A 22,082-nucleotide genomic window follows, 5' to 3' on the forward strand; every position below is an offset into this window, starting at 1 on the left:
CAATATATTCGAAAAAAAAATAACAAATATAATAGACGATCAACGCACGAGAGGACATCGAGGCGCAGTGTCGCCGTGTTGTATATACAAAAAGTTCATCCGTACGTCATCTCGTAAGGGCAGTGTTTCGATAGTAAATTACGCTAATGGCGAGCGGCGAGATGCGCGGGAAGCGACGCACGCGGCGGCGCTACATGCGCGGCCGTCACATCGCCGGTCGCTCCCAGTCCACGGCGGCGGGCGGCGGCGGCCCGCCCCACGCGCCCCACCGCTCCCGCCGGAAAAACCGCTTTTTGAAGTGGTGCGCCGCGAGCGGGGAGGGCGTACGTGCCTCGCCCCCGCCACCGCCCCCGCCCGCCGTCGGCGTCGGCGTGACAGTCGCCGCGGGCGTCGCACCACCCGTAGGCCCGCTCGCGGGGCCGGGCGGGGCGGTGCCGGCGGCGGGCGGCGGTGCGCGGCCGGGCTCGCCGTGCCCGATGCCGGAGTCGGGCGAGGTGTTGCACGCCTCGTCGGAGCGCCGCCGCTTGTCCTCCATGGCGGTGGAGGCGAAGGATATGATCTGGTCGAAGCGGAAGGCGATGCGGTCCTGCCACTTGCTCTCCTCCACCTCCTCTCCGCCGCCCTCGCCTTCTGAAACAAACCTCGTGTCACTTTGTGCGGAGCGGCCGACCGACACCCCATGTTACACGTAGAATGGACACGCCCAGCGATCGATCGATTATGATGAATCAGAATGTGAGAAGCTCGCGCAGCCGCAGTATCGTTACAATGATAAGGCTTTTTTCTTATTTACCTAAAGCGTCTCGCGCTCCCGTGCGCATAGGTTGTCACGAGCAATTAAAATTACAAAATGCACTGATCTGAAACAAATTTGTTTTTTCTCAAAGAATTTCAAATAGTCAATTAAGTCTCGAATACTTTGATTATGATAGAAGTGGATTTCTTGTAGACCCATACTAAATATTACTGAGCAGCAATGTCCATTCTAGGTGGGCTTATAGGACTTGTATGTAGATTTAATATAATAATTTTTATTTAACACGTTACTCGTTTATTCGTTTTAATTGGCATATGTACTGGTGTATTACGAGTTATACTTTTGTAGATTTTTTAAGTTGATATTTAATTCAATTAAATAAAATATGCAATTTAAAGTTGATTGTCGCGGAATATTAAATGTGTGATGTTAGTGTATGTGTGTGGTCTGACCTGGTGGGCGCGGCTCGGGCAGGTCGTCTGCGAGCGGCGTTGAGGAGTTGGAGTGCGTGTCGGGGGGCGGCGTGCGCCGGCGGCCCTCCTCCGCCTCTCCGCCCCCGCCCCCGCCTCCTGCCCCGCCGCCCCGCCCGCGCCAGTACTCTGAGGCCAGCACTCGCGCCTGCAGGCACGCCGCTAGACCTGCACATGGATACCACGTTTTAAATTCTGTAATGCATTTCAGCACTCCAAAACATTTTCAGAATAAAATCATTTTACTTTCGACCACCTTGAAACACTTTAGATTACATGTATGAAATTAAGTTTACATCGTATTTTACGTATTAAGTACAATATTATATGTTTATGTATGGCGAGTGTGGTGACGTACCCTCAAGCGGCTGGTGCTGTGCGGCGGGCTCGTGGTAGCGCGCGCTCATGTTGACGGCCGCATTGATGATGCTCTGGTTGCTGATCTCGAGCGTGCGCTCTATCTCACCGTTGACGAGGTCACCGATGGTGCGCGCTCCGGGCGCACTCAGCCGCTCCTGCGACAAGTGCCGCCGCAGCGCCAGCTTCGCCGGGGACACCTGACACGCAGACATCAACATTTACGTATATACATTAAATTATTATTAGCCATTTTCTAACTCGTTTGAATCTTTTCAAGCACTCGAGTACTTATTATTGATTTGCAATCACTGTGCCGGTCATCTCTCACTCATTTGGTTCAAACCACTCTCATATATTTTTTGTGTTTATAGTATAGGAAAATGTATGTAGGAAACTCACCTGCGTGTAATCCGGTTGAGCGATATGGTGGTGCCGGTGCTCGAGCGCGGTATGCGGGTTGTGCGGGGTGTGTGCGGGATGCGCGGGGTGCGGCGTGCGGGGCTCCGGGCGCCTCTCGTACGCGTACCGCTCGCGGCGCAGGTCCCGGGCGACGCGGCCGTACCCGCTTGATGGTGATGGTGCGGCCACCGCGCGTGGTGGGAACCCGTGCTGCGCATTTGGCGGTCGCACGTAGCCGTTCGAGTACGGGTGGGCCGGCGTCGGCTGGCGCGACGCCTTTCTCTGCTCCTGGTCCTCATTTAGAACCGACGTGATAATGCTTTTGAGGCGGTCCTCGAAGTTGATAACCTTGGGCGACTCCTGCACCTTGGTGACGACGTTGAGCGGCTTCTGCGGCTTGAGGGGCGAGTGTCGGTGCGCGGGCGGCGGCACCTGCGCGGCGCGCGGCGGCTGCGGCTGCGTGCGATGGACGGGCGCCGCTTTCACTTGCCGGTGCTGCTCGTCGCGCACGTGCCGCTCCGGCTCCCGGGAATATCCGTTTACTATGACGTTCGGCTTCACGATCTTGCCACCCTCGACCTGCCGACCGGTGTCTATAGTTTTCTGGGTGAGTACATCCGGGTTTTGTTCCTCGGTCTTTCCGAAATCTTGCACTTCGGGCCACTCCTGCGACCTCGACCGCTGCTCTCTTAGCTTCCGGGGCTTCGAGTTAACGGTGTGCGGTTTCACCGTCGCCACGGGGACGGACGGCGCGGCCGCTTTCTGTTCACTCGCTCGCTCCATCTGAACGATTTCGTTTTGTAGATGACCCACTTGAGCGTGTAATCTCTTCCGTTGAGCGAGCGTCGCGGAAATTTCTTTTAGGATGCAATCGTGCGCAATGCTCTGATTGATCTCCGCGTCTGGCGGTATGTGACCCATTTGGCGATATTTGTCGGTTATTTCTAATGTTCGCTGCTTTACAAGAATAGCTTGTTCGGCTTCGATATTGGTAACCTAAAAAAAAGTGATAATGAATTGACGAGGATTCGGTGAAGGTAAGACATGGTAGAGAGATATATTTAGATAGTGCAATTATGATACCTGCGCTTGTAGCTTGCTCGCTTTGCTCTGCAGCTCCTTGTGCCTGCCGACGATCTCCTTTGCCTTCGCTAAGAGATCGACGGTGTTGTTGGCGTGTATGCCCAGTTCACTCATGCGTGCTTTCAACAAGGCCACACTATCGCTGATCAAAACGTTGATCTGTTTGTCCAATTGACTCGCGCGCGACTTCAATTTCTGATTCCTTTCCTGTCAATACAAGAAGAGTGTTTTAAGGATTGTGTTGACCTTTCAGAGCACTCGTTACCTCTCAGTACACGCGGCAGTAGCGGCGTGACCCGGGCCGTTCCATTGGACAAACGTGTTCCTGGTTATAGCAATATCGGAATACGTCACAGACGTTCAGCATATATAGTGAGTAGTCCTTTCATTTTGTTTCTGAATTATAATGTGTATTGGATAAGTCATCATTTTCAAATAAACGTAAACAGAATTTATATGAAACCCAAAAGTTAAAAAGGACAGGGAAACTAAGACTTGCTGGACAAAACATATATAAATGTAAAATAAATTTACAATAAGGACAACACCGTAGAATATTTTCTTACACCGATTTACAATTATGTAATACATGCTGTTTTTGATAAATATTAATTCTTCATTTCTTTACAACTTATGTATTAATCAGCTTCACATAAATATCTCAATGGTTAAATATGACAAAAATATTAATACATATAAATATGAATGTCTTTTAGGTACAAATTAACGCCAAAATAATTATTATATTTTTTGTGTCCTAATGACACTTTTTAATAAGAAGCGGTACACACTACATAAGTTTAGGATTTTATCACGGTTGAACAAAGCATTAAAATTATAAAAACCCAATTACGTTGATTTCAAATATAATAAAACTATACTACATATTATTAGGTAGAAAATCCGACACTGTGCCGGTGTACTGGCGCAACGCTAGTCTTATTAAAATGTCAACGCTTATGTCCCCTCACTAATCAATCTGACACTCGACTTGGTAACGAGCGCCATTCGCGCCAAAGGATTCTAACTAATAATGTCTAAAAATACATAGCTTTCCAACTGAACTAGAACTTAAATTATTAATAATAATATTTTGAAATCACACTACCTACATGTAATATAATTAATTTTTATAAGCAGTAATTTCGTTCTATGACTACGATGGAATAGTACGCGCTATGAGAAATTGATCAAGTACGATCATATCCAACTCCACTTCGATTTAATGCTGGCCACAAAACTCAGAAGATAAGATTATAATCTAAAATTAGTAATCATAATCTAGCAACTGCAAAGTATACATAAAAACTGAAATAACTGATATAAAGTATAGATACCTTTTCCTTGTCGATCTGATTGCGTACATCCTGCGCGTACTCGGGCGTGTTGAGGCGCTGTATGAAGGCGAGGTACTGGTCGCGGAACATGTCGAGCAGCAGCTGCAGGCTGTAGGGCGTGTGCGGCGAGCGCGGGATGTCCAGCTCCGAGTGCAGGCGCTCCGCCGGCTGCAGCTGCACGCCCAGCGCGGACAGCCGCTGTCCCACGCAGCCCGGCGGCGGCGCTGTCACCTGCGCACCCACGTACGCAAAACGAATATTTGTTATTATGTGCTTGCTTACACAAACTTGACTTTATATCTGATGAACTATACCCGAGATGGAATTAGAAATTAAGAATTAAAAAAGATGTCGATTTTAACCATGTTTGTATTTTAAGCATAAATATATTTATAAGTAACACATATAGGGAATAAAATCTCTTCTCTTTTTTGCTAATTTAGCATCTCACTTTTGATCGCTATGAAATGTTTATATGTCTCATCTCTTTTTTCATCATTTCTTTGTTTGTCTTCTTTAATTTCTTGGTGTTTGTTGTAGATAACCGCTTTTGTGTATTTAATTTCAATATATATTATCTCTATGTACATCAAACTATAACTAATATACGACGATTACAATATTTGGAAACTACTCATTTTCAAAGACATGTATAACATAAAAATACTAAGGATATTTCTACAAAGATATATATAACAACCAAAAATATAACTGTGATATTAAAAATAAAATATATTAAAATACACTTAAAAGATAAAGCGCGGCAACATAATTTAACTGTAGATCGCTGGTGAAGCAAAAGCTAAATAAAAGACTGTATCTAATTTTATTGGGAAATAATTTGCATTGCAAGAATCAAAGGAAACAGCGATCATCCAAAAAGTATTTATTATAAACAAATTTATCTAACAGCTTAAAGCGCTATGAAGACTTAATGTGAGTGCCCTTTACTCCTGGCTTTAAAGAATCGCTGATCAGGCTTTCTCATGCAACATTACCTAATTTAATACATATAAAATATATACTAAAAGAAAAAAAATAGGTAGGTATTAGTATTTCCTCGATGTTAGTCTGCGCCTGCGAATTGTTCGTGCTATTTTCTACATGCTTATCGCTTTACCGGACATTGCCATAAACAACGAAGGAAGAGATATGTCAAACCCTCGGACGTTCCTCTGTGAAGATCACCGACCTCCAACCTCCTGAGCACCTTTGAATCATCAACTCACTTTATCAAGTAAAGTCAATGGATTAATTACATGTAACCCGTCAGATGCTGCTCGCACAAATTTTTGAAAACTTCCTTTCGAACTAATATGTAATGCTGTCGATAAATAAAAACTTTGTGAGCATTTATACTTCAAGAAAGGATATTTTGATATTTCTAAATAAAATCATTTTACACACCAACTGTTAGTTTCTGATATCAAAATCTTTGTATAAAATATATCGTCATCACTGTCATCTTGAACAGAAATAACAATATCATTGAAATGGATTTTGTTCTCAGAAACCCACGGTTAGAAAATGTTCTCACACATCTCAAAATTATTATACCTGTTGTCTGAATAATCATAATTTAAATATAAGGTAAACTCGTTTGACGCTAAATACACAACCTAGTGTTTGAAATAACTTCCGTTGTGGCATTATTTAATAAGTAAAAAATTGTGCACGAATAATACGGTACATATTGTAATGTGTAATGGAAACGGTTTGGTTGAAACAAAGGCACTGTGTGTGACGAATTGTTGCAAGTGTGTGCGTGTGTGTAGTTGTGTGATGACGTGTGTGCGTGTATGTATGTGTGTGTGACTGACCGTGCCGTTGTGCAGTGTGGAGGCGAGCGTGGTGGAGTGCAGCAGGTCGAGGCCAGCAATGGCGGCGGGGGCGGCGCGGCGTCGCTTGGCTCTCGCCGCGCGTCGCCTCGCCCCGCCCGCGCTCGCGCTGCGCTTGCTGCCTGTGCGACGGCTGCGGTCTGCAACACAAACACAACATTGTCACTATCAATGCAACTGTTTTATATTTTACTGTAAATTTATAACTATTGTAATACTAGAGTTCGACCAAGACTTCGTCAGCGCATAAAATGACATTACATAAAGAAACAAGATTTTTTTATTTCTATTAAATTTAAATGAAAACCGCCATTACTAGCTGATTTATGGCTTGCTTAACGTCAAATATATTGTATATACTGACTGGTGTCGGCGGAGGCCCAAGGTGCGCCCCATTCGCGCGGCGCGGGCTCCGGTCCGGGTGGCGCGTCATCCGTGCCGCTTGACTCCTCATCGCTCTCATCGCTGGAGCGTCGCGCCGCGCGCCGCTTCGCCACCGCCGCCCGCGCTCGCGTCCTACCGTTCTCACCCCTAAATATACAAATACTTCAATTTGTACATATTTATAACGTAATAACTACTATTTAGCATGCCTTTTATGTCTGTTTAGACGCTAATATCAAGAAGTATGTGTTTGTGTGTCGTTTGTATGAAGCGATGTGGTTACCTGACGGCGGGTCTGGGTCGGGCCACCTTCCTACGGCGCTCTGGCAGTGAACCAGTGCTGTGGTTGCTGTTGCCGTTGAGCAGGTCGGGCGTGGGCTGGCGCGTCGGCGGTGCGCTCAGGTGCCGCTTTCCGCCCTCGTTGTCCTCCGTGCCATTCTGACATCCCTAGAAACATATATGTATTATAATTGCGTTATTAATACAAGGGTCCTTTTCTCATTTATTTTCGACTATTTTATTATCTCCAAAAAAATGATTATCCACTTAAGTTATTTATTTTGACTGTTATAATTACAATATTATACTTCAAAATATATATTGTATTATTTATATAAAACATTTTACTCTAAATATGTACATTATTTTATTTAAGCATAAAACTATTAAAAGACACGTCATAACTTATTTTGAATGTTTCTAATTTAAAAGATACAAATTTAAGAAACCAAATAGGATGAACAATTTAATAGTATTACGATAAGTTATAACAATGTCTTTCAACCTTTAGCAATATTAATAAAAAATATAAATTGATTGGAAACAGACCCTTTTGCTGACCTTGAGTTTCGGGTTTTTCAGTCTTTGAAAGTATCTCTCCAATTTGGTCCTATCTATTATGTGTAAATAGTAAGATACTGGTTTTCCCGTCCAGGAGACGGAACCCTTGAGCGGTGACATTTCACTGACGTGCATAATGGTCCCGATGTCGCTCAGATTTCTGTCGGTTATCCTGAAGTTGAGCGGACAGAAGCTTTTCGATGAGACGATCTTGGCGCCGTCCTTTAAGTCCGCGAACCTCTCCTTCAGCTGGTGGTCTACGTGCGGCCCGAAAGCGAAGTTGTTCACAAACACGATAGTCGCCGCGTTTATCTTCTCTCTATGTTCATCCAACAGAAAGTCACCCTTTATCAACTTGTACTCTCCATACTTCTTGCCGTACCACCTCATCCACATCCTAAAATGCAAATCCATACTCTGAAATAAAGGATGAAAGTAAATGAATGCCTACAAAAAAGAAAAAAAAGGGGTAATAAACTTAGTTAAAATAAGTAGTACCTCTGCATATTTGCTCGGTACTTCGGCTTTCTCGACGCCCAAGCACACCCGGCAAGGTGTTGCCGCTGCCATCTGCAGAACGACCTGCCCGACCCCCGAGCCCAAGTCCACGAACACATCCTCCGCTGTTATATCTATTTGATCGATCATCTGACACACCAACTCGTACGATGTCTCACCATACACCTGAAAATTTAACGATGGTATTTGAAGTGAATGTTTTAAAATCGAAGCTTCAACTCGAGTTAATGTTTTTTACAAACCTCTGGCGAAAAAGGCTCATACTGATTCAGCTTATCTGGATCGGACACCGCTTGGTTGTACGTTTGTTGTAGAATGTGCTTCAACAAGCCGCGCGAAGGGTATTTGTTTAGCCGTTGTGCTGGCAGTGATGTGCCCTTTTCCTGAAAAGATAAAAAACAATATTAATGGGGTCACAGGCGTAAGTAAGTTTCCTGTTAAATTAATCCTTTAATTAAACTTCAACTTCTAAAATAGGAAATAAAAAAGTTATTACGAAATCACGATTTCTCAATGATCTAAAAATAACTGTATAATTAAACGGAAATACGAGATGAAATGAAAGAAACTAATTTATCAAAGTTGGCCCATTAAGAGTGAACTTTTAAGGTTGGCAAACGTAATACGAGCGAGCGGAGTACGTAATAATATTCTTTCGTAGCCTTGACATTGCCGGCATGGCGAAATGACCGATCGATAAACCATTCAAACATAATATAGAGACAATGTTGTTTACCTTGGATCCAATTATTTATGTTTATTTTACTAATTATAGGTGGTTGTAATCGATATCAACGCGTTTATTGCTACAAAGCACGCTTTAACAAGATTCGTATGTTCAAGATTTTTTCTTATAACATTTGTACTTCTACTACTGAAATAAATTATACATAAGTACTTTATTTGAGTTTCCGTTAATTATTGTGTCCGGGTAACTTACCCAAAGGTTTACTACCTCGAAGTAAGTTTTGAGTCACGGCAAGAACATTTAACAAGGGAATTCCTTACAGTTATTTATCGTCATACGAGTGTGTAAACATGTTATTATTACAAAAAAAAACCGGCTATAATACGGAAGACTGGAACGTTTTTTTAAACCAACAAAGAAAAAAGAGTAAATTAAAATGCTGTTTTGTAAATTCTGTCCTTCATCATATATTTTTTCTATAAAATTTAAAGATTCATAAGATCATAAATTAAAAGACTTCATAAGTATATTACTTCTTTGATCAACAATATGCCTAAATAAATGTGTTTATCTAAGTGTTGGTATATAAATTCTACCCACGTTACGAGGGCGGGTGGGTGTCGCATTAAAATTAATTAAATCCAGATGCAAAGTAGCCGTTTAACAACACGACATGAAAACAGGAAGACAACAAAAACTGGGTTATCTACCCTATCGAAAAAAATCAGATAAGTAAATACGACATAGTTAGCTTCGGATGAGGTGGCGACAACTGTTACAGTTATGTATTACAAATAACGCAAATAAAGCATATTCAAATGGAAAGTGTAGTTTTACGGCATGACTAACATGTTGCTACGTAACTGACTGCACGGTTACGGAGAAATCAAATGGCGACCTTCGTTCGACGAGCAAGTCCGCTCCACGTAATACTATATTCTATTCTTATGTAGCGTGTTCAAAGCTCGGCTTATCCAAAAGCCGAATGTATCTATTACTATTGAGGAATTTAACGCATTAAATTCAAGGTAGGAATTTGAAAGCGCTCATTGTACACAACGTAGTTAAATATGACAATCACTTATCAGTTTATCAAGCTTATATTTAAAAGCAGAGGAGACAAAGATGGTGCAGAAGTGATGACCAAAACAAGCGATTATAGTTGTATGGTTACAAAAGCATTTTAAAGAAAAATGGCTGAATGTTAAAGTCCCGGTCAACTTGCCTTTCAAAATAGATTTTACGGATATCTACTGAGCTAATTCTGTTATATAATAATAACAAAGATTATTTTAACGGATAAAAGTTCAAATATACGTTGAAACCAGAGCAACTATACAAACTATACAGATCGAGATGAGTTTCGAAGTGCACCACACGCTGAGCGAACAGAATAAATCCCACAAATAACGCATGTGGAGGTATAGATGTGAACAAATTATTGCGTTGGCCCACGCCGAAGCAGGAATCACTAAATCACGTAAAGCGATAGGAATAGCTCGTTTTAAAGTAGGCTTCAGAAATACACGGAAGAATACTAAAATCCAACTGCCAGACCTTAATTCATACAAAAGAATATTGTTTGTTATATTTAGCAATTGTTTTATAGGCTGGTGCAAGAGAATACGACGCACATACAAGACGGACAGTGCAGTATTTTTATAAAATGCAGTACGAGTTAATAGATGAGCTAAAAAAAATTACGATAGTCTGCTGAATCTTTGTTGAAATGCTTGAAAGGTTCCTTCATTACAACAGTCTTTAGTTGGTATTTTTATTATGAGTTAAAATGGAAACATTCTTTAGAAATAAACCCGGATATCAAGCAAAGTGTAACAAATGGTTAACCTAGTAAAGATTTTATTGGTTCAAAAATAAATTTTCCCGCAATGAGGACATAGGTATTTTCGCGCGCGAAGGTCACGAATAAAGTAGGTCAATGCAATGCACGATTGTGCTATTCACTGAACAGATTATTATCTATGGATCGAGATGTTTGTATCCAAACATGGTTGATTTATGATTTTTTCACTCAATTCGTATATGCTATTGTATTGTGTTTAATATTTTTTATTAACATTACTCTATTATAAATTTACATAGACAATCTGGTAATTATAAGCCTACCTACAGTAAAAACGCAACATTTATTTGCAATTTAAAGGTTCGTTTCTGTTACAAATATCTTTATGAATCGGAAACGAACATTATATAAGAATAAGGCTTTAAAACTAAAGATCATAAGCCATATCTGCCCATAGATTATCATTCTCATCTCGGATTATCCGAATGTAGTGGATACATTTAAATTAAAAATAATACAAAGTTATTACAACTATCGATAAAATGTAGTAAAGCTATGATACAGAGAACTAAAATAAACAAAAAAAAATGTAATACGCAACGAGATCGGGTTGTGTACGTAATCGATTACGGCAACTGGGCTCAAGTCACGGGCCGGGGGCAGCGCTCCGCCGCGCCCTCCGCCTTGTTTGTTTACGTTCCCCGCAACCCGCAGCTCACAGCCTCTCCATTCACAGGTTCGATCACATTTATATAATACCTAGATATCCTTGTGTATCAACATCCGACATGTTACTATTTGCCCTCGTAAAACTGTTCAGTGATACACTATTTTTTTCTGATCTCACGTGTAAACAAATGTACGCTCTGTTATACAATTTATAAGAATATTAATATGAACAATTCGTATTACATTTGATTATATGAACTTTTAAAACATGAACACAAGTAGAACTTTTCTTTTTGTATAACACTAATACGACGCCAAAGATAAAAAGTCACTTTTTATCAAAACGGCCAAGCAAGTAACCATATATTTACTTTATGAAAAGAGAATATAATAATTTATATATAAATAGTATAACATATTAGACGTACTATCAGAGAATCTGGAGGTATTTCACTTTAAAGCATGCATTGAGACAACAATGCGGAAACAATAACCAATAGAACGCAGTTTTTAAATGTGTATGCACGAAAAAATGTTAATGGGACAGGACTTATTTCTTTTCACTCCTGTAGTTAGCGCAACTCACTGCTATGTTATTTGTAAGAAGGACCGAAGTTTGTCTCGTTATAAAGAATAAAGCAATTTTAATATGAGTGGAATACCGCGAACAGGTCTGACTGTACGTACATCATCATTTTGTTTATGATAATGGTTCGTGTCCATACAAACTATTGCCTGGAAAAGATATCTTCCCGCGATAAGACTACCCATTGTTCGTATAATTTATTGTATAGAACTTTGTGTTTACATCAAGGTTATGTCTATCTAGTAAATAAAGTTGATGATTTCAAACTATAAATCTCTAATAATTTAAGTAATACAGTAAAGGCTGGTTATTAATACACTGGGTAATCACTATCAGTGGTAGTAAACATAACTTATATAAATTAAAAATTGTATTTCGATTATTCTTCCAATTTATACTTTCTATGAATTTATAAACAAATTCAAAGAACATAATAAATTAAAATTGCAAAATGAACTTGATAAGTGACTACAGAGCGACGCTAGCGCAGCCAAAAAAAAGGTCATTAACACTACGTGAGACATTCGCGCCCGCTCAATATTGCGGTCATCGCCCTCGCGCACGATCCGCAACGAACCTCTATCACAATTCGCAGTACAAATATTTTTAATGATTTCATATCTAATCTAATAAAATTTATCATCTCCACTCGCGATTACACATCTTTTCGAATGATACACATTGACTAAGAAACGTTTCTAGAACTAAGATTCATGTATATTCAAACACCGAATATGCATTTTTAGACAATCAGAGAAGGCGATCAAGTTTTCGGGCACGCCTGTCTGTACGCCGAGGTCAATCAACTCGATAATGGACGCTAATGTCAACGACTGAAAGTTTCTAATACAAAAAACTTTCACAAACTATAAAGATGTTTTCTATGGCGTATCTATGTAACAATAGTTATGAATAGCCGCGCGCAGTCTCGGAGCGACGCGCTCAATTTCACTACTTATTTTATCTCATGTTAGATTGACTTTATAGTGTGAGAATATCATGTTCAAAATGAAGCAAATAGATGGATTTAACGTCATTTTATACTTTCGGTATTAGCATATTAAGATCAACTTTTTAAAGAACTATAACACAAGTGATGTTTACTTTAATAGAACCATCGTCTTTAAAATACAAGGAATTTTGGCGTTAGATATCTGTACGGATGTTTATACAGCATGAAACTGAAGCATTACGTAGTTACTTGTATTTGCTATCTCAGCTCAATGTGCATTGTGTTCGGGGCGTAACCATAACCCGCCATTTTTCTACCTGCTCTCAATTGTTAAGCGCTCCATTGATGCTTCCCAGTAGAACGTTTCAAGGTACATTTAACAACACGAATGTAAAAATAATAGCCCTAAACACGTTGAGACGTTCCAGTGCAATCTCTATTGGCCATTTTTTAGACGTTTATCGTATTGTTAACACAAAAAAAACCTTTATATTTTGTCAAAAATTTAGAGTATTGTGTTTGAGCAATACACGCAATTTTTGTATACATTTAGATATATAAAACAGTACAACAATTAAGTTTATTCACGATCAGTAAACAAATGTTAATGTAAACCGGTAACAGGTAACCGTTTAAAGCAGGCGAATATCAGATTTAGATGAACCAGCAAAAAGCGATGCTTAAATTAGAATTTTTACCATAGATAAACACACCAAGACATAAATTAAAGTTTCTCTGCCATAGACTAAATATGCAAGAGTTTCTTAGTAAAGTTTACCACAAAACTTAACATTGTGGTATAGTATAGGGCTCTCTTTGCTTCCCCTGGTAAACAAATCTAGGTGTTTCCCCCGACCGAGCTCAGAGAATTAGCTGTCGATGTCGTATCGTCGTAAATCTTATATAAATCAGTTTAGTTATGTTATAAACAAAACGGTTAATCGGTATGCAGCAAGACGACATCGGCGTGTCGTGATAGGTATAACATGTCATCACATTTCCTACCTCGCGCACGGGCAAGGTTACTGACGTGCTCAGTATGCGCATGACATTCATCACCCTGCCGGTGACATCATCGCCAAGCCTTATTGTAATCTTTTGTTAATAGACATTTACAAATCAAATGAGCGCCGCTAAACCGTCGCCCTCGTTTTAAACATTTAAAAGAAGCTACAAAACTAAATAAAACCTGTTTAAATATTTCTGCTAATTTAAGTGTAAAGTGTGATTAGTGAAAACGAATGAAATTTGTGCAATACAACTTAGTGTGACATTATTTAAAAGCAGACGATTTCTAGCGTCTCTGAACTTGCAACTTAACTTCGTCCTTGTTAAAAGCCATCACTGTAGCCCTACTAACCTAAGAACAAGGTCAAGGTCAACATCGTGGATAATCTCCATTAAGTTTTACAGTCCACATAAGTTATTTTCTGTTTATATACTTTACTAGCTGTTGCACGCGTCTTCGTCCGCTTAAAATACTTCTTGCATATTTAACAATTATCGATATTTTACTTAAACATTCACATAAACCTTACAAATTCTCATACAAACTTTCATCCCCTATCTCTATTGTTATTTTGCAACCTTGAGGGTAAACTTTTACAAAGTTATAAACAATTTAACAAACTTAAAAATAAATTTCAATCTTCTAGCTATAAAAATGACGACACTCCAATACAACTTTACATCCCCCATTCAACCCTTTTTTACATTAAAAAAAAGTAGTCTCTGTCCTTTCTCGAACTTTTGCACCAAATATCATTTAAATCGGTTCAGTAGTTTTTTGCATGCAAGACAGACAGACAGAATTAAAAAAAATAACAATTTTAAACATTGAAAAGACAATTTTTTGCAACGTATCATACACAGCCGTTAACCGTAATAACTGTATTTGGGCCAAACCTGAAAGTAGATAGCGTGCAAAAAGAAGCAACTGTTAGCTGGAAACTTATCATTATATTTTACTCGTTGTCGTACGAAAAAATATTTTAATACTTCTAAAAGTGACCATCCTTTTAAAAACTACTTCGTGCATTTTTTATTTCCATAAATATAAATTTACATTACTGAAATGTAATTCTAAATCCCGAGTTCCCAATTCCCAATCGAGGTATCTTTTGTTAACAAAGAAAAGACCATGTGATATAATTATTATACATGTTACCTATCAATATTTATTTATTACATTTAAAAATAAAAGATTAATATTTAAAATTTTGTTAATGATATAGGAACGAGGTAAGGACAAAGGTAAACGAACTTGCAAGTCATTAAAAGAGCATCGAAGGTACCAAAGACTAAAACAATACATTCTTCTATAAATACTACGCATTTGGCAAGTACCGCGGTAGAGGCTACGTAAGTGATGAGGCATCAGTTTACGAACATATATCGGCCACTAAATAAAGAAGGAGCGTTAGATGTACATGTGAATAGATTCGGGCTTATTATTGTCATGTACTTCGACGGCGCGGTGAGAAATGGTATGCGACGCTTATAAATAGAGTAGCCTCGCGCGGTGTCTGCTGCGGACATCGATCGCTGCGTCCTCGCCGCGCCGCCATCTTGCTTGGCCCCCGTGTCTCCCTCTTGCAGTCGACGAGCCGCCTCCGCCCGCCCCCGCGCCCCTTGCCGCGGCCCCGTGCTGTCCCACATTCACTCTTTCATTTCGTACATGCTACACAGTATGATCGTTGTGTGCACGAGATTGCTGCCCTGTATAAAAGTAGCGTTGAAAAAATAATATCTCGCTGTATTATACGTTAAACTGCACACGGTACTATGGAAATAGGTCAAACGGTGAATTATGCGTGTTGTAGATGCGGAATGTTTACAGTTCATACGCAAATATCCTACGGAGTGTACATCTAGGAAGTGTATAAATAAATAAATAAAGGTGACATTGAAGATGTTTCCGCGACGTGTAAACTATGCCAAGTGTAATGTGCTGCAGATCTTTACAATAAATGGCCCAATTTTGACTTGAAGGCGGCTTATTCATGCCGGCATATTATAGACTATCTTATATTCTGCGTTGACGAAGAATCAGTACACAAAATAAATACATACCTTAAAAAACACAACACATATTGGGTCAGCTTTAATGAAAGTTGTACTGTTACATTCGGAAACCTGCATTAATCTTGAATTGAGATAAATTTAAAGAATTTAACGCTTGTACATGTCTCTCTGGAGCTGGTAAGGTGTAGTTAAAGAATTTTAGATATTCCTTATAATAGCAAAATATAATGTGGACCTACTGCGCAATTAATGTATAGAAACACGATAGTGTAAAGCAAACTGTGTTGCAGCACGTTCCGAAGGTGAACATCGGTACAGAAGTGACCTTCCGAGATAACGAGTACTAATGGCCTGCGATAACACCGCGCCGCCCTAAGGCAAACGTACATTAAAATACGATAGGACTTGTAACATTTCTTATACTTAACCACATTATTTCCACCTATAAGGCAGTTCATTTTATACAATTTATTAACATAAAAATTAAATTGTGTATTTCATAACAATGGTCATGATATGATTAGATGTTTATAGTGATCACAAGATATAGCCTTGTATTTATCGATTTCAATAAAATTGCTTCCGTGACTAAATAGAACACAAGATTACAATGACATTGAAATTTCACCATGCGGGTGCCATTACATAGACTGACAAACGATTGGATCGCATTGGAATCAAACTTTGGCAGCGTGTTTTAAGGTTTCTGGCCCAAAAATATGTTAAAACATTTATAGAATATTATTCCCTACACTTCTTCGCCTCGATATAATCCTAAATGATTTGAACGACAAAGGCGATCATATATAGCACTAATTATAGTTCATTGTTTTGTTCTGATATACAAAAGGTGAAAAGACGATTAGGTTGTTTACTTATATATATCAATGACACAAAGATTTAAAAAGTGTAATAAATCCAGTGTAATGGACTAGCATACATCGCTCAGAGACGACGTAAGATGCCCTTCAAATTGTTAGTGATCAACATTTGGCAAGGGAAGTAGGAAGTGATGATAGCAGAACGCTTCAAGGATACTTAAAATACTTTTACTGTATAGTTATTCCATATTGTAGTTATACCAGTAGTGTAGCAATAACACAATATGAGTAGCATTCGAGTGTCTTCTTTGGATGGTTCAATTTCCAAATCGAGTGTATCGCCTGAAGGGATATCGAACTCAGACCTTGACATTACTAAATCGAAACTATGACCAATATTTTCATAACTTATTTTTGTTTGTCACACATTAAAAATTATAAGTGAGAAAAAACTTACCAATGCAACAACGGAATCAATGGCTCGGTTGAATCTGTCGCAGAGAGCACGCATGCTCTCGTACGAGTGCGTGTCATAGTCGCACAGAATGTGCTTCTCCAACGCCGCCTTCAGTTCGGGCAAGTCGTCGCAAACCCATCTATAAATAACAAAAAACAATTGTTGTATTTAACTAAATAATAATAAATACACGAATGACAGAACTGGTGCCTACATAAATAATCGTGTAAATTGAAAGAACTCAAGCAAAGGCAACAGGATAGACGACCAAAATCTAAATTAATTTAACAAATTATAACATCATATAAATTGTATAATTGTGTGATACAATTATTTACGTGGGATCCATAGATTTATTGTAAAGTACGTGTTGAAAGTATTTTTTAACATATTGCCCATTAAAATTATAAGCTCTCGCTAGTTTCATTGCATTAGTTGCTGTTTTTATGGAACAGTAGCAGGTGTTTGGGGCGACGGCAATAGATTAAAAGCAGCTGTAAAATAACGGAACTGGACTGGGCTCTGCAGTTAAAGGTGTGCACCTTAAACTTTCAAAGATGAATGGCTCATGCCTTTAGTAAATAAAGTGGGTTTTAAAAGTTCAAATTCTACTGTCTACAATAGTTTGGAAATGCATTATTTTGAAGTAAATTCATCAAATATTGGTTCATTAATTATAAATGTGACACAGGAAATAAATACAAATATAGTTAAACTTTTCATTGTTAAAATCTTAAACCAATAAGACTATAGGTGAATAATCACCACAATACGTTTAACGTAATTGTTACTAAGGCACCGTAAAGCCTGATCCATTATAAAGGATTAATATTAAGTTAATTTCGAGCTGTACATTCTTTATCCAGTTTCAAGGGCACGAAATAAGAGTGAACGCGTCCGGTCGAGGAGAGGTCGCAATGTCGGGCCGAGTGCACACCCCCGCTATCCCGCCGCCGCGCCGCTCCGACCACCCGACGCCCGCCCCGGACTGCGGCTGTGGGCTGCGGGTCAACTTGCCAAACAACTTCTCATTTCCGACGTACGAGACCAACTGATCTTTTTATCCGTTCCGTAATATCATGCCAAAAATCGAACGCTTTGTTTGATAGAATAATACATGACTTACCGTGGGATTCCGAGACCAAAATCCCCGTGTAAAACATATTTTTATCCCAGTTTTGCCAAAGATAATTACCGGGATGACAATATATTTTATACAAAGATTTTGGTCTTATTAGCGTAGCGAATCTCAAATTACAAAAAGTAACAATTTTTTATGTAGCTTCCAGTCTTACAAATTCAAACTTAAACTTTCTAATAATGCGTATTTTTAAAAATTACAAGTTTTATTTGAAACATTAATAAAATGCGTCATCCTGTTTAATTGCTTAGACGATGCATGAATGATAATTACAGACGAAATATCATTCGGTCGGCCATTGCCCTCGCCACACACGCGCGTCCTTCGTTCTACCTGCAGCCTGCACTGATGCAACTAGTTGACAGTAACTAGAGCACAGTGTCAATTAGAAAACAAAAGTATAATCTAATAGGTTTTTTGGGTATTCATAATTTAAAAAAAGTGTTTTTACACAAATGGAATAGCATTTAAATAATATTTTAGTTATGTAAAGCAAACACAAATCAGTATTGACTGACAGTATATTTTGGCTGACAGATAGCCTGTCTGCTCTGTTGCAAATTCCTATTTTTCCCCAGAATACTAGTTTATTTATGTAATTATAATATATAATCACTTGTTTATAGTAATTCTCATCCCAAATGTTCCATAAAAATGACATTGTGACATAATACAAAGCATGTTGTGGAATATAAAAAATCTCCCGTTTTGTTAATATGTTTGTTTTAATGGATAGAAGTAACAATTAATTTTTTACATGAGAAATGTGTAATACTTTTTCTTACATTGTAAAATAGTTTCAGTGTTAGGTATCATGATGATCACTGTAACGGGCTACAATTTATTAAAAATGGGTCACATAAGCAAGTTACTGTATCTGATTTTATTATAAAATAAATTATATGAATACCATACTTCGCTGTGTAATATTAAGCAGTTGCTCAATATATGCAGTCATGATAAACAAATTTTACTGCATTTTTGCAATACAAGACAGAATATTTGTCTCAGACCTTTACTATTATGAAATTGTACAGCAAAAACTATGTCAAACTTTCTGGCTTAAAATAATATATTATAAACCAGTTTTTTTTGATACCAACAAAGTAATTTTCACCTACATATTTATAAGCTTAAAGTGCAAATGCTACAATAGTGTTGTTTGTTGGTTAACAAGTAAGTCATTAGGTCAATAATGATTCATAGCAATTAGTATGGTATCCATTCTACTTTTAGCAACAAATTAAGGCGAGCTGAAATCATAAAACTTAGTACCATATTTAACTAATGTTGACTGTGTTAAACATACATACAACAATAGTAATTTTTTTTGTATATACTTTATAGAATGGCAAAAAACAAGGAGAGTTTTAAACATGTATGAGGTAATTTACTGGTACATTTTTATTTGGGAAATACACTGCATAAATCAAGTTTTATAAATCAATAAATTTATTACCTTATTGTTTCTACTATTTCTAGTGCACCATCGTGTTTGTCCTGAAACAAGGAAATACCAATTTAAGAAAAACTTCATTGCTTTAGCCTATTTATATCTTATTTCATATCTACTTTGTCTCTGATAGTATCCAAAACTACTATATCCAATCCTGATGCAAATTTATTAAAAAGTATTATTTTGTCAAACTTCAAAGATACCAACTAATGGTAAATAGAGAGATTGTTAATAAAGTTTTAAGCAAAAATATACTCTCCATAAAAGCAAATCTATGTAATGTTACACTATGTACTTTAAACTATGTACAAAGCTTAAATAAATAAAATAAATAAATATATGAATCATTCGCCTAACCATGGCCACCTTAATATGGCTATTTAAGGTTTGGAACAGGGTACATAGCCATCAAAAGGTTGTAAAAAATTCCAGTGGTATCATATCTTGCTTTAACCACTATCCGATTCCTATAACACAACTGACTATATTTTAAACTAATATCTTTAAATATATCATCGTTTATTCATTTGTACTGCCTCAACTTAGAACATAATAATTTATCATTTATTACTTCACTTAACTTCAAATAAAAATTAAACAAATAGGCATACATTATCTGGATCTTAAATGTTTGTTTATAGATTCCTGTATCACATTTGATTACAATGTTGTATTTCCCTTATCTATTTTAGAATATGTAAAATGTACAAATCAACTGGTTAAGAAGCTAACAAATGTTTCATACTTAACTGAACATATCAAGGTCAAAAGTTCAAAAGCCTACTAGAATACTAAATTTTGTGTGTAAAATAAATTATTTTAATAATATACTGATATACATAGCATTGATATAAAAAAATATAAAATGCTAACTCTAACCCCAAACCTAAATTATGTGAACAAATATCAATTATTATTAAATAAGTAGTATAAGTATTTAATATTGGCAGATAACATATTTTTTAATTCACTATTATTTGGCTGTCATCTACTTTGTAGAAATCTACTCAATAATGTAAAAAAAGGCTTTAACTATACAGTCTGTAATTTGAATGAGTGTATATGGTGCATTATCTGAGTGATGGTTGAAATTGTCACATAAAAAATTTCACATCAACTTTACTAAAAAATAAGTAGACTTGAATATAAAGTATTTAATGTTGTAATGTCAGTTTTTACAAAATTTCAATTATAAATTATATTTTCAAGGATATACACAAACATAATGCTATTGTATTAAATACAATTTACTTCAATAACAAATCAAATATAAAGGTTTTCATTTTAATACACCATAGTTTATTATAGGTATGTTTTCAAAAGCAATAAAAAATAAACAATAAATGCTTAGTTTTAATGAGTGTATTTTGAGTGTCACTATTAAAAGAGTTACCTTAATATTTATAAATGACATCAATATTTCCAAGAAAAAAATGTAATAAGCACAGTATATTACTTAGTAAATTATATATACACAAGAATTTCATATGTTTACCTTCACTATAAGTTTTATTTAAGGTAGTTGGCTATTGGGTAAATAGTTAACTTTAAATGCTTCCTCATAGTAATAATAATGAAGGGTATGATACAAATAGATCATTGTGAGCAAAACTAAATAAAAATAGAATAGTAACCCATCCATTGAGTAACACAGTTCTGACACCTGATACCACATTTACACATACATAGTATGGAAAAGTGTAAAATGTAAATAAATGACGATTGAAGAATACGCAACAGTGTGTACATATCTAAAAAAAAAGCCGACACCTTGACAAAACACGAGGTCAATACACTCTGCACTACCCATGTGATGTGAGCAATACCCTATACACTTTTTGGGATCTCCTACCCACAGAATATATGAACAATATATGCAAGAACTAGTAATATTATTTATACCGTCTACTTATGTAAGATACTAAAAACAAAACGTTTATCACGTTCTTAGATTCAATATTTCTAACTTTACTGATTATGTTCCGCAGTGAGGAGTTGTTACACCAATAGATTTAACGAGTTCCTCTAATGTTACGACTTTGTTTTTATATCACAAAAACTTGTTTTTGAAATTCTATAATTCAAAATATAAGTTTCTTACCGAGCCATGACCCGATGTGAGGGGCCATGTATAAACAACGGGTTCCGCGCCTACAGGAGAGTGCAAGCGTAAATCCAAAGCCATTATAGGTTAACCACTGCATTAATGCACACTGTTTTCACTTAAAAACTAATATTATCACTAAAAACACTTGATATTAACATAATTTCACTGCACTTTCACACACACACACTCCGAACAACTAGGCTAGACGCCATGTTGAAAATATATTACCAATCAAATCATGGCCACTTTCAGTGTTGACATAAGTTTTCGTTTTTTGGTAGCTTAGTAACTATGGCTTGGTTTTTGCTTTATGATAACTGACGAGAAAATGTTTTGTTAATTTTTTGAATTTAAACTTTATGTGCAATTTTTAATTATAAAAGATTTAAT

At 37.5% G+C, this 22,082-nt stretch overlaps 1 protein-coding gene across 1 annotated transcript; it reads right to left on the bottom strand.

The window, feature by feature from the left end:
* Positions 1-205: 205 nt before the first annotated feature.
* Positions 206-21,898, bottom strand: gpp (DOT1 like histone lysine methyltransferase grappa). The gene is made up of 15 exons (XM_013320303.1): positions 21,687-21,898; positions 19,589-19,629; positions 16,989-17,127; positions 8,230-8,370; positions 7,967-8,152; positions 7,457-7,885; positions 6,912-7,075; positions 6,609-6,775; positions 6,227-6,384; positions 4,407-4,637; positions 3,070-3,276; positions 1,987-2,982; positions 1,586-1,784; positions 1,210-1,395; positions 206-630 (listed from the first exon to the last, which is right to left on the bottom strand). The coding sequence occupies exons 1-15, from the start codon at positions 21,768-21,770 to the stop codon at positions 206-208; spliced, it is 3,753 nt and encodes a 1,250-aa protein (XP_013175757.1). The 5' UTR covers positions 21,771-21,898.
* Positions 21,899-22,082: the final 184 nt, after the last annotated feature.

The sequence above is a fragment of the Papilio xuthus genome, unplaced genomic scaffold, assembly GCF_000836235.2.
Source record: "Papilio xuthus unplaced genomic scaffold, Pxut_1.1 DF825946.1, whole genome shotgun sequence".
Taxonomy (NCBI): domain Eukaryota; kingdom Metazoa; phylum Arthropoda; class Insecta; order Lepidoptera; family Papilionidae; genus Papilio; species Papilio xuthus.